Genomic DNA, 14435 nt, shown 5'->3' with positions numbered 1-14435 from the left:
CCATCAATCTGCTGTTGGGCTCCACTCTGACAGGCTTTACAACAGAAAATGAAGGGAGATCAGGTGCAGCGGCACAATGCATTTGTGCAATATGATTGCACCTGATCCTCCTTCATGGTGGGGCCGGGGTAGCCAACCAGCTTGATTGTTGAAAAGAAAAGAAAAAAAAACTGTCTGTATTTTCTGATTTAAAAGCCAAGGTCTGGTCAGGTTTCTTTCAGTTTTGGATCTATCCATAAATTCCAGTCACATGTGTAGGTAAGACCTATATTGCACAAAATCTATCGTTAATTTTTTTATCAAATGACAATGACAGGTAGGGATTCCCTTAAGGCCCTGTTTGGAACCTGGTAGCTGGAATGGAATCATGTGCGTTTATGCATTTGAAAAAGTGGCATCTGCCAAATTCACTCTTTAGTGTAAATACAAAGGAGAAAGGGCCTCACTTCTCATCCCAAATGTATATACTCCCATCCCAGATGCACATGATTCCACTTCTACGTTTCACTAGCAAATAAAATGGATTGATTCTAGTCTTCAAGATTGATTTTACACTGCAGAGATGAGGCAGCCTGGTCCAGGGTTTGAGTAAGAGAAACCCAAATTGAGTCCAATTTTAGACCCAAACCCAAACTAACGAGTCGATGTGGGTCGTTGGGCTCAGATCCACTTGTTGAAGACTGAAATGAGGAAAACATGTATGGGTCGTTGGGCTCGGATCCACTTCATGTCAGGCACATACAGTATCAAATTTTAATCACAAAGTAGTGCATTTGATCATTCATCAACCAGGATTCTACATGAACATCTACAAATAATCTTACATCTCAAGTCAAGCACTTTGTTATCTCGAAAGGGAAGCTGTTGATATATAGACCATTATGGTACTGACTGAGAATAACGTGCCATCTTTGGCATGGGAAACTTCCAGTATTAGGGATTTAAATAGTTTGGATTCTGGCAAGATATCCAACTAAAATCTGAATCTGCTTAGTCGGATTAGTAAAACAAATCAACTCCAATAAATAATTGAACTTTGATAATGTGACCAGGCCAATACATGCAAAATGTATTCATTTGTCTTATCCAATGTTGTCAGCGTATCAGTATCGCCCCTGAATGGTTTGGCCAACGATTCAGCTGTATATATAGGCCGATACCGATACTCAAGTGAATCGTTTTGTATCAAACAAAAATTAATAAAAAAAAATATTACTAGCCAATTATAACGTGACACATACTAAATCTGTTAAAATAATAATAATAATTTTTAGTAATTTTTACATTTATTAAAAAATAACCAATTCAGGGGTGAAGCATACCCATTTTCTGCCGATACCACACATGTCGAACGATACACGCCGATATGCACTGATACTGACAACGTTAGTCTAATCAGATCCCGATATCGTATCGGTAAAAAATCAATACGATACTAATCTGAACAGGGGTATTTTTTAATAAATATAAAAAAATGCTTAAAATTAAATTTTAATATTTCAATATTATTTTAACACGTGTGACATTATGATTGACAAAAGAATATTTTTAAACTATTTTATAGCCGATTTAAAATGATTCACCTGAGAATTTGATCCGTCGATTCACCTGAATCGTTGGCCAAACAATTAAGAGCCTATACCGATACTGACAACATTAGATTAGACTAGATCCAAAGACACGAGGACATGGATTTTTTATTTTTTAATTAATAAAAAACTAATTTATGATGTTTTAATACATACAAAAATGTAATTTTAATTTAATATTAGTATCCTTACATGTCAGTGTGAGTGTCATCATGTTCGAGTGTGTCCGGACGTGTCACCAGGGGCACACAACCAAAATTGCGTATCCCTGTGATATATAGGATGCTTCTGCTGTCCAAAAGCAACAACTGGCTCGTTTCATAAAATCCTCTGATGCAATTATTGAAAGAGAATTGCATGGCCATTAGCAAAAGGAAGCGTTATTTTCATGAAGTTGCAAAACACAAGTAGGCAAACAAATACTGGCCTTCAACAAGAGAAACCAGATTCTAACCCATAACAGCCAAAGACCAACTGCTAGCTAGCAAAAGGTTTTTATTCCAAGGGTTCCTCATAAATTCCTCTGTAATTAGGTAGACTTACATATGTTGCATGGACAGTATTCCCATATTTGAGCACTGTGAGAGCTAACCATGTGGCACTTAATGTCAAGGTGGTTGGCAGGAATCTGCAGCATTCCCTTTAAATTAAGGGCATCCTAACAAAGGAGTTAGGTTTATGGGCATAAGAACTGTTTGGTGCATAATCATGAGAAAACAATCAAAGCTGCTTTGGGTTCTGGGTACCACAAGGCTTGATAGGTAGAGCCCCACATTGGGAATGGGGACGGGAAACACCACTTAAAAAACACCCGCAGAGTGGGTCTAACCCGACTTTCTCTCTCTGCATCAGATGGCAGTGAGGCTTGCTTTGAAAGGCCTGCTTTAAGAATTTTTTTTATTAGGAATACTACAAGAAAAATGTTAATTAGTGATGAATATTTGTGACGAAAATAATCCATCGTAAATTTACGACATAAATAATTCATCACAAATTTGCGATAGATTAGCTAGAAAAAACTAATCATCCTTAAAATTGAAATTAGTTGTAGAATTAGCGAAACAAATTTTTTGTCTCAAAATCCATCGCTAATTAGCGACAGATTAGTGATGAAAACATTCTGTCTCAAACTCCGTCGTAACTTCGCGATGAATGAGTGACATAATTTTTCTGTCGCTACTCCGTCGCTAATTTATGACGATGTTTGAGACAGAATATTTCTGTCGTCAATCCTCCGCTACTTTTTGATATAAAATAGCCCATATAGGGCACAAAATCCCCCCCCTCTCTCTGATTACCCCCAAATCGGCCGGAACCGCGCTGTCGTCGTGACCACCACCGCCACCTCCTCTGTTTTCTTTCTCCCCCCTCGCATGCAGTCACCAAAGTCCATTAATCCTCCTCTTTTCCTTTCCTCGACCAGAGACCGAACAGAATCGGGTCATCGTCAACTTCTTCCCCATCTTTCTTCTTCTATTCTCTCTGGTCTGTCGCCACTTTTTCCTTTTCGTCCGAGCATTGACTGGAAGCGGTGCCGTGACTTGCCGCTGCCGCTTGGGTCTCCCATCGCCACCCGCAATCCTACTTTGTTTGGGTATCTATCGTCAGATGTAAATCCCTCATCGAAAGCCATCTTCGAGCTGTTGTCGCTCGTGAACCTAGCTGAGCCCCGAATTTCGCCAGTTAGCAAGCTGCACCTTGTGCCTCCACCGCTGACACCAGACTTCCACATCTCCGCCAGCTCTGCATGATCGCCCAATGCCGAAGGGTATCTCCTTGTTCTTCTGGCTTGCATGAGTACACATCTAGGGAAAACAGAGGCCCTGTGTGACATGCATTCGCACCACAGGCACAACATAATATCTTAGTGATCCAACATCTTTTTTAGACAAAACTTATGCCATTTGAAACATTATTCTTTCTAGATTGTTTCTTCTATTGGGCAGAATTTTAAAAAACACCTCTGTCTACTTTATATTGGAAGCTTAAAAGAAAAAATAGGCTCAGATTTTTCTGTTTTTCCTACTGAATAGTCTTTGGTGTTTTGATTGGCTCTTTGCAACCCAATGTTAGATCATTGAAAATTTTATTTTCCCTGATTCTTGACACGCCTGCCTTTATTTTATCTTAATATAAATTTTGAATTTAAATTTGAAATAACTTCGACATTGAATTGAAATTGGATAAAGTTTGAATTTCAATTTCAATTAGAATTAAAAAAATCCAACTTTGAATTCACATTCTAATTCAAAATTCATCATTGATTTTCACTTTAAATTTTACTTTGAAATCAAATTTTAAGTTACATGTTTAATACAACTTCAGGTTTAAGTATTTAATTTTATTTTGAATCTAAATTTCTAATTAAATTTTAACTTTGAACTTGAATTTGGAATTTCAATTTGATTTTAAAGTCTAAATTTTAGTTAATATCAAACCTAAATTTCAATATTTAAGTTTAAGTTCAAAATTGAATCCGAATATTGGATTTGGCATAGTATTCGAATATGAATTTTGAATTTAAATTCAAATTTGAATTTACTTTGAGATTGAATTGAAATTGGATGAAGTTCGAATTTGAATTTCAAATGGAATCCAAAAATGAAATTCTACTTTGAATTCAAATTATGTTGAATCACTGGGTTGTATGATAGATTCTCAAAGTTAGTTTGTACGCACACTGAATTCTCACCATGGAGACAATGTAGAAATGTATTGTATTATTTTGTATATTTGTGCTTTGCAGGTGTATAACTGAGCTAATTACGCGATGCTTAGTGCTAAGCATCGTATGCGACTAAAAAATGCCATGAAAAAAAAATAAAAAAAATACAATGTCAAAAGCATGCAAATTGGGTAAATACCCGTAGTGAGTAAGTGACGCAAGTGAATCACATGTTATTTACTTTCTTTGATGCAACACCTTCTTGCTCACGCACACACTTAGTTATAAATATCTAGGACTATTTTGCTAGAGTTTAGAGATTATGCTGAGCATAATTTAAATGTATGAGAATAGAAATGCTCTTATTTTTGTAGTTCGGAGACCATGCTAGTCATGGCTGTAGTTAGTGGGATATTGGAGTGTGTTTGCTGTAGGTACATGTTTGACATTGTTGTGGTATGAATGATTGATTGTATTGTCATGTTTGATTTGCCTGTATCCATGCTTGCATGAAGTTATTTTTTATTTGATTATGCCTTTCATGTGAAATTGTATCATGAAAATATGCTTAAAATAAATGTATTGTATTTGTGAATGTGATTTTATCTTTCTAAATATCATTTTGATGTGTGTAAATATGGTGTGATGGTGTTACACACGAAAATATTGAATTATCAATGCATGCATAATAGTTCATGAAATTGTATTTTATGTTAAACATGTTTGTGGTAGAAAAAGAAAAAAATTTATGCATTAATTGAAATAAATAAATTGCTCACCAACAATCACCAAAAAAGAATTTCTAACAGATTTGTAAATCACAACAAAGTGTTAACCAACTCAACGCAAGCAACATGTAAAATGAAGACTTTATGACCTACAATATGCAAATTATATCAAACCAATAAAGAGAAATAAGTTATTTTATTCCCATTAACTTGGAAAAATGGAACCTACTTTGTAATTTAATATGAATTTATGCAAAACTACTTTTGCTTGACAGTAGTTTTCTTCGAGGAAAATAACATCATATATATATATATATGTGTATGTGTGTGTGTGTGTGATATATCAAATCATTATATTCGCCATCAATACATGATAAATTAGATATTTTCTTCATTATAGCATTATTATGATTATCTTTTAACTGGTTAAGATAATATATGTAACATCATAGGACAAAATGACTGCAAACCATGAATGAATGTACCGTAGGATAATTGATAATGAGGTATCACTTGAATCATTATAATTTTTTTTGACAATCTTAGAATACATATATGCATGATTGAATCATTTTAATTTTTTTTTTACTGTATTATAACACATATATGCATGATTGAATCACTATGAAAGTTTTTTGACAACCTTAGAACACATATAAGCATGATTTCATCACTATGAATTTTTTTTGACAACCTTATAACATATATATGCATGATTGAATCACTATAAATTTTTTTTGACAGCATTAGAACATATATATGCATGATTGAATCACTATAAATTTTTTTATAACCTTAGAACAAATATATGCATGATTGAATCACTGTAAAAATTTTTTGACAACCTTAGAACACATATATGTATGATTGAATCACTATGAAACTTTATTGATAGCCTTAGAACACATATATGGATGATTGAATCACTATGAAATTTATTTGATAGCCTTAAAAAACATATATACATGCTTGAATCACTATGACATTTTTTTGACAACCTTAAAACACATATCTGCATGATTGAATAACTATGATTTTTTTGTCAGCTCTAGAATAGATATATAAATAATTCAATGAGTATGAAATTTTTTGACATCCTTAAAACACATATATGCATGATTTAATCACTATAATTTTTTTTGACAACCTTAGTACACATATATGCATGATTGAATCACTATAAGATTTTTTTGACTGCCTTATAACACATATATGCATGATAGAATCACTATGAAAGTTTTTTGACAACCTTAGGACACATATAAGCATGATTTCATCACTATAAATTTTTTTTGACAACCTCTGAATTATGTTAATGTCCTTCACTTTATTGTTAGTCTATGTGTCATTCAACCATGTTACTTTGATTGCCTTAGATTAGGTGCATTGCATATAATTTATTTTATTATATTTTGTTTATCAATACTAACATTTGGTTCTCTTGTAAAATGATGGAGATGATCAGCGTAGAAGAGCTGATGGAGGCATGGATGGAGGGGAAGATCGAGAGAATGAAGATGATGATGCTCTGAATCTTGGCAGGGAGTAGCTTCATGTGTTGAATTTGCTTCATGTACTTGTTGTTTCAAACAAAATTCTTTGTATATGTTCATCTACTTGTTGTTAAATTTGTTTCACCTATATTGTATATGTATTTTTTTATGTATACTTTGTCTTTTATACACAAGTTATATAAATTTTATAATGAGAATTTTGTTCTCGATATTTATATTTTAAACATTTTTTTTTAATTTGATGATGGATTAGCAACATATATTATCCGTCACTAATATTCAGCGATGGATTTTCTAAAAAAATTTAGTCGCAAAATGGCGACGGAATTTGGCGATGAATAATATCTGTCGTAAATTTAGCAACGGATTAGGGATGGATATATATCTATCAAAAAATCAAATTAGTGTTTATTTAGCGACAGACTCACAATGGATCACGACATTTGCTAATCCATCGCAAATTAGCGATAAAAGTAGTGACAGATCAGTTCTGTCGCTAATTAGAAACCAGTGAATTGAGACAGACGCTATCCATCATTAAGCCATCGCCAATCCATCACTAAACAGTTCAACGATGGATAACATCTATTGCTAATTCGCAGAATTGTTCTAGTGGAATTTGAATCAAATTTCTTTAATTATGTATTTTTATGTCTAGTTTGATTAGAGTTTTGTGTTGATTTGATTAAAGTTTTTTTTTCTTTGATTTTCATTGATAAGGGCTTTGAATCAAATAGCTTTAAGTATGACTTTCGATATTTAATTTGATTAGAGCTTTTCTTTGACTTGATTAAGGTTTTTTGTTTGATTTGTTTTTTTTTTTAATTAGGGCTTTGAATCAAATATCTTTAATTGGGGCTTTTGATATTTAATTATATTTGGGCTTTTTTTATTTATTTTATTAATAATTTTTTAAACTTTTGTTGATTAGGGATTTGAATCATTTTTTTTTATTTAGAGTTTCTTATAGTTAATTTGATTAGGGATTTTCTTGTATTTGATTAGGGTTATTTTTCTTTGATTTTCTTTTATTAGGGTTTGAATTAGAGATTTTTATTTTTATTTTTAGAATTTATTTATGGTTTCTTTAATTTTGATTTTTTTGTAGTTTATGGTTTTTTTTAGTTTATTTATAATTTATTTTATTTTATTTTAAGGTTTTTATGATGTATTCATGATTTTTTTATTTGTATATAAAAAATCAAAATTCTTATTTTTTCTTCATTTACCCAAATTTAAGCATTTTTTGGTACTTGGATCCAATTTAAGATCCATATTTGAAGTGAAAAACCCATAAATTTTTTATAAAATTTTATAATTATATCCAATATAGCACAGATTAAAGCATTTATATATAAAAAAATATCAATTCTGATGTTTTTCTCAAATTACCCAAATTTTAAACATTTTTTGGTTTTTAGATCCAATTTAAATTCTATATTCGGGGCTAAACTCCATAATTAAAAAAAAAAATGAGATAGGAAATAGACTCTTCCAACAAACACTTGCCGGTTTATCAACATTTTGAAGCGTACGGGCACCTAAAAAGTTGCCTACCCCATAAGGACCATAAATATGAGAGAGAGATGGTTTTGTACTTCGCCTGCTCAACAGTTGGAATTTTGAATGACTCTTCTTTTGAGCCTTTATTATAAGGCTTAGGCTTGTTTTGATGGCAAACTAGAGCGACCCACTTAGATGGAGAGGTCTAGAACCAACTTCCCAGCCACCACCACCCATTATCATCTCCTCTTTCTGCTGCTGCTGATCCATGGAGTCTCTTTAACCAACTCTCTGCAATCCCTGCACAACGTTTCTGCCTTCTTTGTGTTTGGTGACTCGAGTGCAGATACCGGCAACAACAACTACATACCGACTGCATTCAAGAGCAATTTCCCACCGTATGGAAGGGATTTCGTTGATCATATTCCCACGGGAAGGTTCACCAATGGAAAGATTGGTGCTGATTATCTGAGTATGTTTCTTGTTCTCTTTCTGAAAATGCATCTGAAAATAGATGTTATGATTTGTTGGGACAAGTTCAGAATCACCATTTTATCTGCATTCTGTTTGTTTCTTGAATGGGTGCAGTTTCATACTTGGGGCTTAAAGATACAATTCCTCCTTACTTGGATCCCACCCTCAGTAAGAACGACCTTCTCACTGGTGTAAATTTCGCCTCTGCTGGCTCTGGTTTTGATCCCTTAACGGCAAGGATCAGTGTAAGCCTCTCCTCTCTGTCACAAAGACACAGACACGAACAGGGACACGACCCGAATCTGAGACGTGAGTTTGCTAATTCTTTTAAAAATAGGACGTGAGGATACAAAAAATTATTCATTGTTTTGATGACTAAAAATGTTTTTTTTTTAATCCTACAAGAGCTCCGCTGATCTGGCAGAAGACTTGTGAATGCCATCAAGTTAATTGATGGGGACGTCACAAGTTCGAAAGCCAGTGGAGGCGACCCTTCCTCTGATGGCTGGGGGCGCTCAAGAGATTTATCAACCTACCAACGTGCTCCCTTGGCCTAAAAAAAAAGATATTTTAATATAAAAATTATGTTGTTGAAAATATTATACAAAACTATTAAATAATAAAATGTTTCCCATATTTGTCATGTGCATGTCAAGTGTCGTATCACTAGAGATAAAGGAAAAATGGTGTCCTTGTGACATAGCTCTCTCTCTCTCTCTAGCTAATCTTCTCATAGTTTCCCCTCCTAAAATTTTACTATTTCATTGCAATAAAAGACTGGATGATCATCCTCTTAGCTTTTAAATGGTTGGGGATCTTAATAAGTAGTGATGGCGGTGGACTCTGGGAATGGGGAAAACAGGTCCCCGCCCTGCCAGTTTGGACTGGGCCCCGCCCCGAATCCTTCTTTAGGGATGGCAATGGACTGAGGAGAAACGGGGTCCCGCCCTGCCTTGCCCTGTTTGGACTAGTGATGTAGGACATGAAACGGGGACGAAGGTTAAAATCAAAATCCGTGTGGGGATGAAGGGTACGGAGCGGGGTGGAGACCGGTCCACTGCCATCCCTAGTTTAGATGATTTCTATGCTGCAAAAGATTAACAAAATATACAAGCAGCCTTTGCTGCTTTCCTTTGCAAAGCTTTCATGGTTTCTACTGCATCAGGATCCGGTATGGGTCAGGATCGAGTCATACCCGATCCATTGACACCCCTACTCAGACCATGTATGTGTATGCATGAACGGTGGACCAAGTGCAATCACATTGCGATGGCAGTCAGGTGCAGCAGCATATATACTTAAAGTACACATTGTGATTGCACTTGATCCGCCCTCGTGTGTACATTCTGTCTAAGTTTTTTTTTTTTCAACAACAGGCAAGCTTGGGGATATCCCCATGGGAATTGAACCCAAGACCCAGTGTGACCTAACCATCCAGCTATCTCATTGGGTACGCGTAACCTAAGTTGGTGCTTATGTATGTGCCAGGATGTAATACCTGTAAGCCAGCAAGTGGACTTCATGAAAGAATACATCTCTAGAATTGAGATGATTGTGGGGAAGGCAAGAGCTGAGAGTATCATACATGACTCGGTGGTGCTGATATCGGCCGGGTCCAACGATTTTATTCTGAATTACTTTGTTCTACCTGTGAGGAGGCTAAACTTTAGTTTGGAGGAATACCAAGACTTTGTGCTGGATCGACTGCGCCAGAACATTGAGGTGAGTGTATATAAAGTATAGTCCATTTTTTTTAATAAAAAGTATATATATATATATATATATATATATATATATATATATATATATATATATATATATATATATATATATATATATATATATATATATATATATATATATATATATATATATATATATATATATATATATATATATATATATATATATATATATATATATATACAACGTTCTCCTAAAAACTTCAAATTTAAAAAGAAAAAGAATAGTTACATATGTTTTTTGCTTAATCTAAACTTATTGATATGTTTAGTGTCGCTTATTTACTAAACATTATGCTTTGAATCCAATCGATTTAATCAAAAAATTTGATTTTTCATTATTAAGTTCTAATAGAATGTGAGGCCTCACGTCATTCTAAAAACACTTTAATTTAAACATAAAAAATACACAATCTAAAGTATGCTTTCTGCTAAGTAAATTATATAGAATACGTCTGTAAGTTCAAATTAAGCAAACACATGCATATAATTTTTTGAGTATTGATCCAGTGCTCTGGGAGTACCTACTCCCACATACTAGAAATCATAGTTGTAGGTTGTAAATTCTCAATCAGACCTTATAGATGTATTCAACAAAGTTCATTTGATAGGAATCATGTTTTTTCCATACAAAAACAGGATTTTTTAAGTCATGAAATTTTGATACAATCTAAGCCATTGATTTTTAAAGGTTTTAAAAGACCTACTTGTATGCTATAATCACATGATCCAAAACCTGTTTTCTACTAAATAATGCTTGCAGATGATATTTATAGCGTCTTCGATTTAAAAAAAGCAAATATTTTTGAAAATCTAAAGCTTTTATTAGGTGAGAGAAGATACTCCGGGAGCACCCCTATCATTACTAATAATTTTTTAAGCTGTTTTGGATGGTTTAATACATAGGACAATTGAGAACTTGTGCGATTCACTACAAATTATACTCCATTAACATGGAAGAAAGGATAGTACTTAAGAAATATCTACCATTACTATAGCAGAAATAATACAGTAACAACTACTGATGACTAAAGAGGTTAAAACTTAATAGGATGTTGAGCTGCCCAAGTGAGAGGTAGGGCTCGTTATGTCCACATTTATGGTTGTATTAACCACACATGGGCAACAAAATATGGGTGTGGGTTGTTGGGTATGTCCAAATCTGAAATAAAAACTTTGGTTATATCACCAACTGCAATGTGGAATTATGGTGTCTCATGTAAAAGACAAAGGGTCTCTTTCAGGGCAGTAGGGATCCATTTCTACTTTATTACCAAGCCCGTATGCTACCGGATGCAGTACGGATCCATTTCGGGTCATGTCCGACCCCTGGATACCGTAGTTATGAGGGATTAATTATCAGCCAACAAGCGTGGGTGCCTATTACGATATTGATGGCGCACCGACAAGCGAGCCCACACGGCCCGGCACCAATATAAATATATACGTGCATCCAGCCCAACCCAACCCAACGGCGTTAAGGCCCACGGGCTTAATGGGCGGGCTGTAGGCTGAGGTTTTCAAAATGAGCCAGTCCAAACCGGGCCTTTGGCCTGGCTAGTCTATTGATGGGCCGTGCGGGGCTGACCCGTTGCCCACCCCTGCTCCCTCCTACACACACACATGCTAAATGTTCTAGTCGGGTCTCAACAAAAAATTGTGGTTGTGGGTATTTTTTTGTTGGATGTGAGCTTGCAGATGTGTTCATAATTGTTTATTTGTCAAAGAATATGTTTTGGATCAAATTAAATTACCAAAAAAATAAAATACTCTGTGACCAAATTTTAGCGCAACATGAGATGTTGATTTTTCACCCCTTTGAAAAACACGTATATATATAGATAGATAGATAGGAAATCCCGCATCATCAAGCGGATTTGTATCAAACGATGATCGGGCACATGCGGCCGTGCATCCCAAACAAGTCCTTAGCGGCATTTTTTGACCACCTAAAAACTGTTTTCAAAGCAATTTTTTTTTAAATCACGAGTGATCATAGGCACAAAAAGTACCGGATTATGTCGAAAAATACATGTTACTCTCTCTCTCTCTCTCTCTCTCTCTCTCTCTCTCTCTTAGGGGTGGCAATCGGGTCGGGTTGGCGAGTCAGCATACCTCAACACGAACCTGACCCGTTTATTAAACGGGTAACCTAACACGACACGGTTAACCCGTTTAATAAACGGGTTAGCGGGTGGGTTGGCGGGTCGGGTTCGGATAAACGGGTTGGCGGGCGGGTTGGCGGGTCGAGTTCGAGTAAACGGGTTGACGGGCAGGTCGGGGTCGGGTAAACAGGTTGTCGGGTCGGGTTCGGGTAAACGGGTTGACCCACCCACCTAACCCGTTTATTAAACGGGTCAGCCGGGTTGGTATACCCCTAACACAAACCCGACCCGTTTAATAAACAAGTTAATTAGGCGGGTCGACCCATTTACGACACGAACCCGTTTAAGCCAAACCCGAACCTGACTAAGAAGCGGGTTGGCGGGTCGTGTCAGATTTTGCCACCCCTACTCTCTCTCTCTCTCTCTCTCTATATATATATATATATATTATTGTGACGAAGAACCCTTGTCGAAACAAGATAAAACCCCGAGTGGGACCCCACAACCAACTTGCCTTAGCCAATCTCTGAAAGCTACGATCATATGTTAACTGCTAAGTAAATTATGATAAACATATCTAACAGTTTAAATCAAGCAAAAATCAATCAGTCGCGCTTTTCACTGGAACCTAAATTGGGGCTTAACGAAAATAAGGTCTGACTAGAACATTTCCTTATATATATATATATGTGAGCGATTATATGGTGGTCCGATACCACCATTACGGTGGTACCAAATTCATAACCGTTAGATTTTTTATAATCCACAATGGTGGGTGTTGGTTTAATAACCGACCCTTTAAGTCTCCCTGTCACCCAAACCAAACAAATTAGATAGTTCGGATTAAGTATCCGATATGCCCAATTTGTTTGGTCCCCTATTTACCACATACCCTCCATTTTTACTTCCGATTCGGATCAATTATTTGATTATGTCCAGTCTATTTGATCCCCTCTTCACACATACCCACCATTTTACTTGGCCAATGCCAAGTACAGGATAAATGGATATCGGATCCAAATTTGACAAGTCATTTCCAAATAAAAATATTCAAAGTTAGATTTGAATTTACATTTGGATCAGATTCAGATTTTCTTTAGCAAGTTATCATTGGATTCAGAGCGGATTCAATTCACTATTTTTCGTTTGGATTTGGATAAAATCTAATTTGTTGCATTTTTTTACCCTTAGGAGGCTTGCTTTTAATTATTTTCACCGGATTCAATTTTACTACGTGCTGTTAAGAAGTGTAAATAATGTTTAATGTGCATTTGAATGACTTTTTTTTGGGGTAACAAAGGAAAACGTAGTTTTGTGCATTGCTTAGGTACGTAAAAACAAGTATTTAAACGAAGCAACTTGACTCCGTGAAGGCCAGGGTGCACCTCCAGTTTACACCACCGGGACAACAACAGTAAGTAGGGTAGGCATAGCTAGAGCGAGTAGGAGTCCATTTCATTTCAGCGGTGATTTTCGTTGTCACACCTCGAGCTTGGAAGCCCTTGTGGGGGTGCCGCACAATAAAAAGTGGTGCGGTGCGAGGTCCACAACTGGTGATTGTATGCTACGGAATGTGCTCGGTGCCAAGTTGACAGCATTGTGCATGGTCACAAACAAGGGTGTGTGCGATGTGCAGTGAGGAAGCTTCTTAGAAAGCATAGATAGGCTGGCTACCGTGTGCGTGGGGCAGCCAGGCTAGCCCCGTGGCTATTTGGCTCATTTTGGGCCTACCCACATGTGTTCAGGCCGTAGCCTGCATCGTGCAGCTGCAGGCATGCCATGCGGTGGGACCATATTTTTAGGATAATTTTTCGGAAGGCTTTTTCTTTAACCATTTGATTTGGGCGGAAGTTTCATGTTGGAGAGCAAGCATGTGCGGTGCTGCGGCAAGCAGCACAAATGCTGTAGCATGCATAGGACGCTGGCACTGCACTAGGTGCTCAAAACTTTATATGAAGATTTTAATATGTGCATTTTGAGTTGTTTGGGTCCAATATTGATATTTCACCAACTAATGAACTACTCATAACGTGTTGGATTGGAGTTTCGATGAAGTTGTAAAATTTATGGTTTCCCAAAGGTTTTTTTTAGGTTCTTCCTATGGTGGGGTCAACT

The 14435-nt window shown here is 35.9% G+C and overlaps 1 protein-coding gene across 1 annotated transcript; it reads left to right on the top strand.

The window, feature by feature from the left end:
• The first annotated feature begins 8194 nt into the window (after nt 1-8194).
• Nucleotides 8195-11925, top strand: LOC149836764 (GDSL esterase/lipase At5g45960-like). The gene is made up of 4 exons (XM_090007908.1): nt 8195-8471; nt 8588-8718; nt 9962-10195; nt 11914-11925. Exons 1-4 carry the CDS (start codon nt 8195-8197, stop codon nt 11923-11925), a joined length of 654 nt encoding a protein of 217 aa, XP_089864034.1.
• The last annotated feature ends 2510 nt before the right edge of the window (nt 11926-14435 follow it).

The sequence above is a fragment of the Nuphar pumila genome, chromosome 5 (assembly GCF_984573655.1).
Source record: "Nuphar pumila chromosome 5, dmNupPumi1.hap1.1, whole genome shotgun sequence".
NCBI classification, from domain to species: domain Eukaryota; kingdom Viridiplantae; phylum Streptophyta; class Magnoliopsida; order Nymphaeales; family Nymphaeaceae; genus Nuphar; species Nuphar pumila.
The sequence above is the reverse complement of the archived record's forward strand: the minus strand, read 5'-3'. Positions and strand labels throughout refer to the sequence as shown.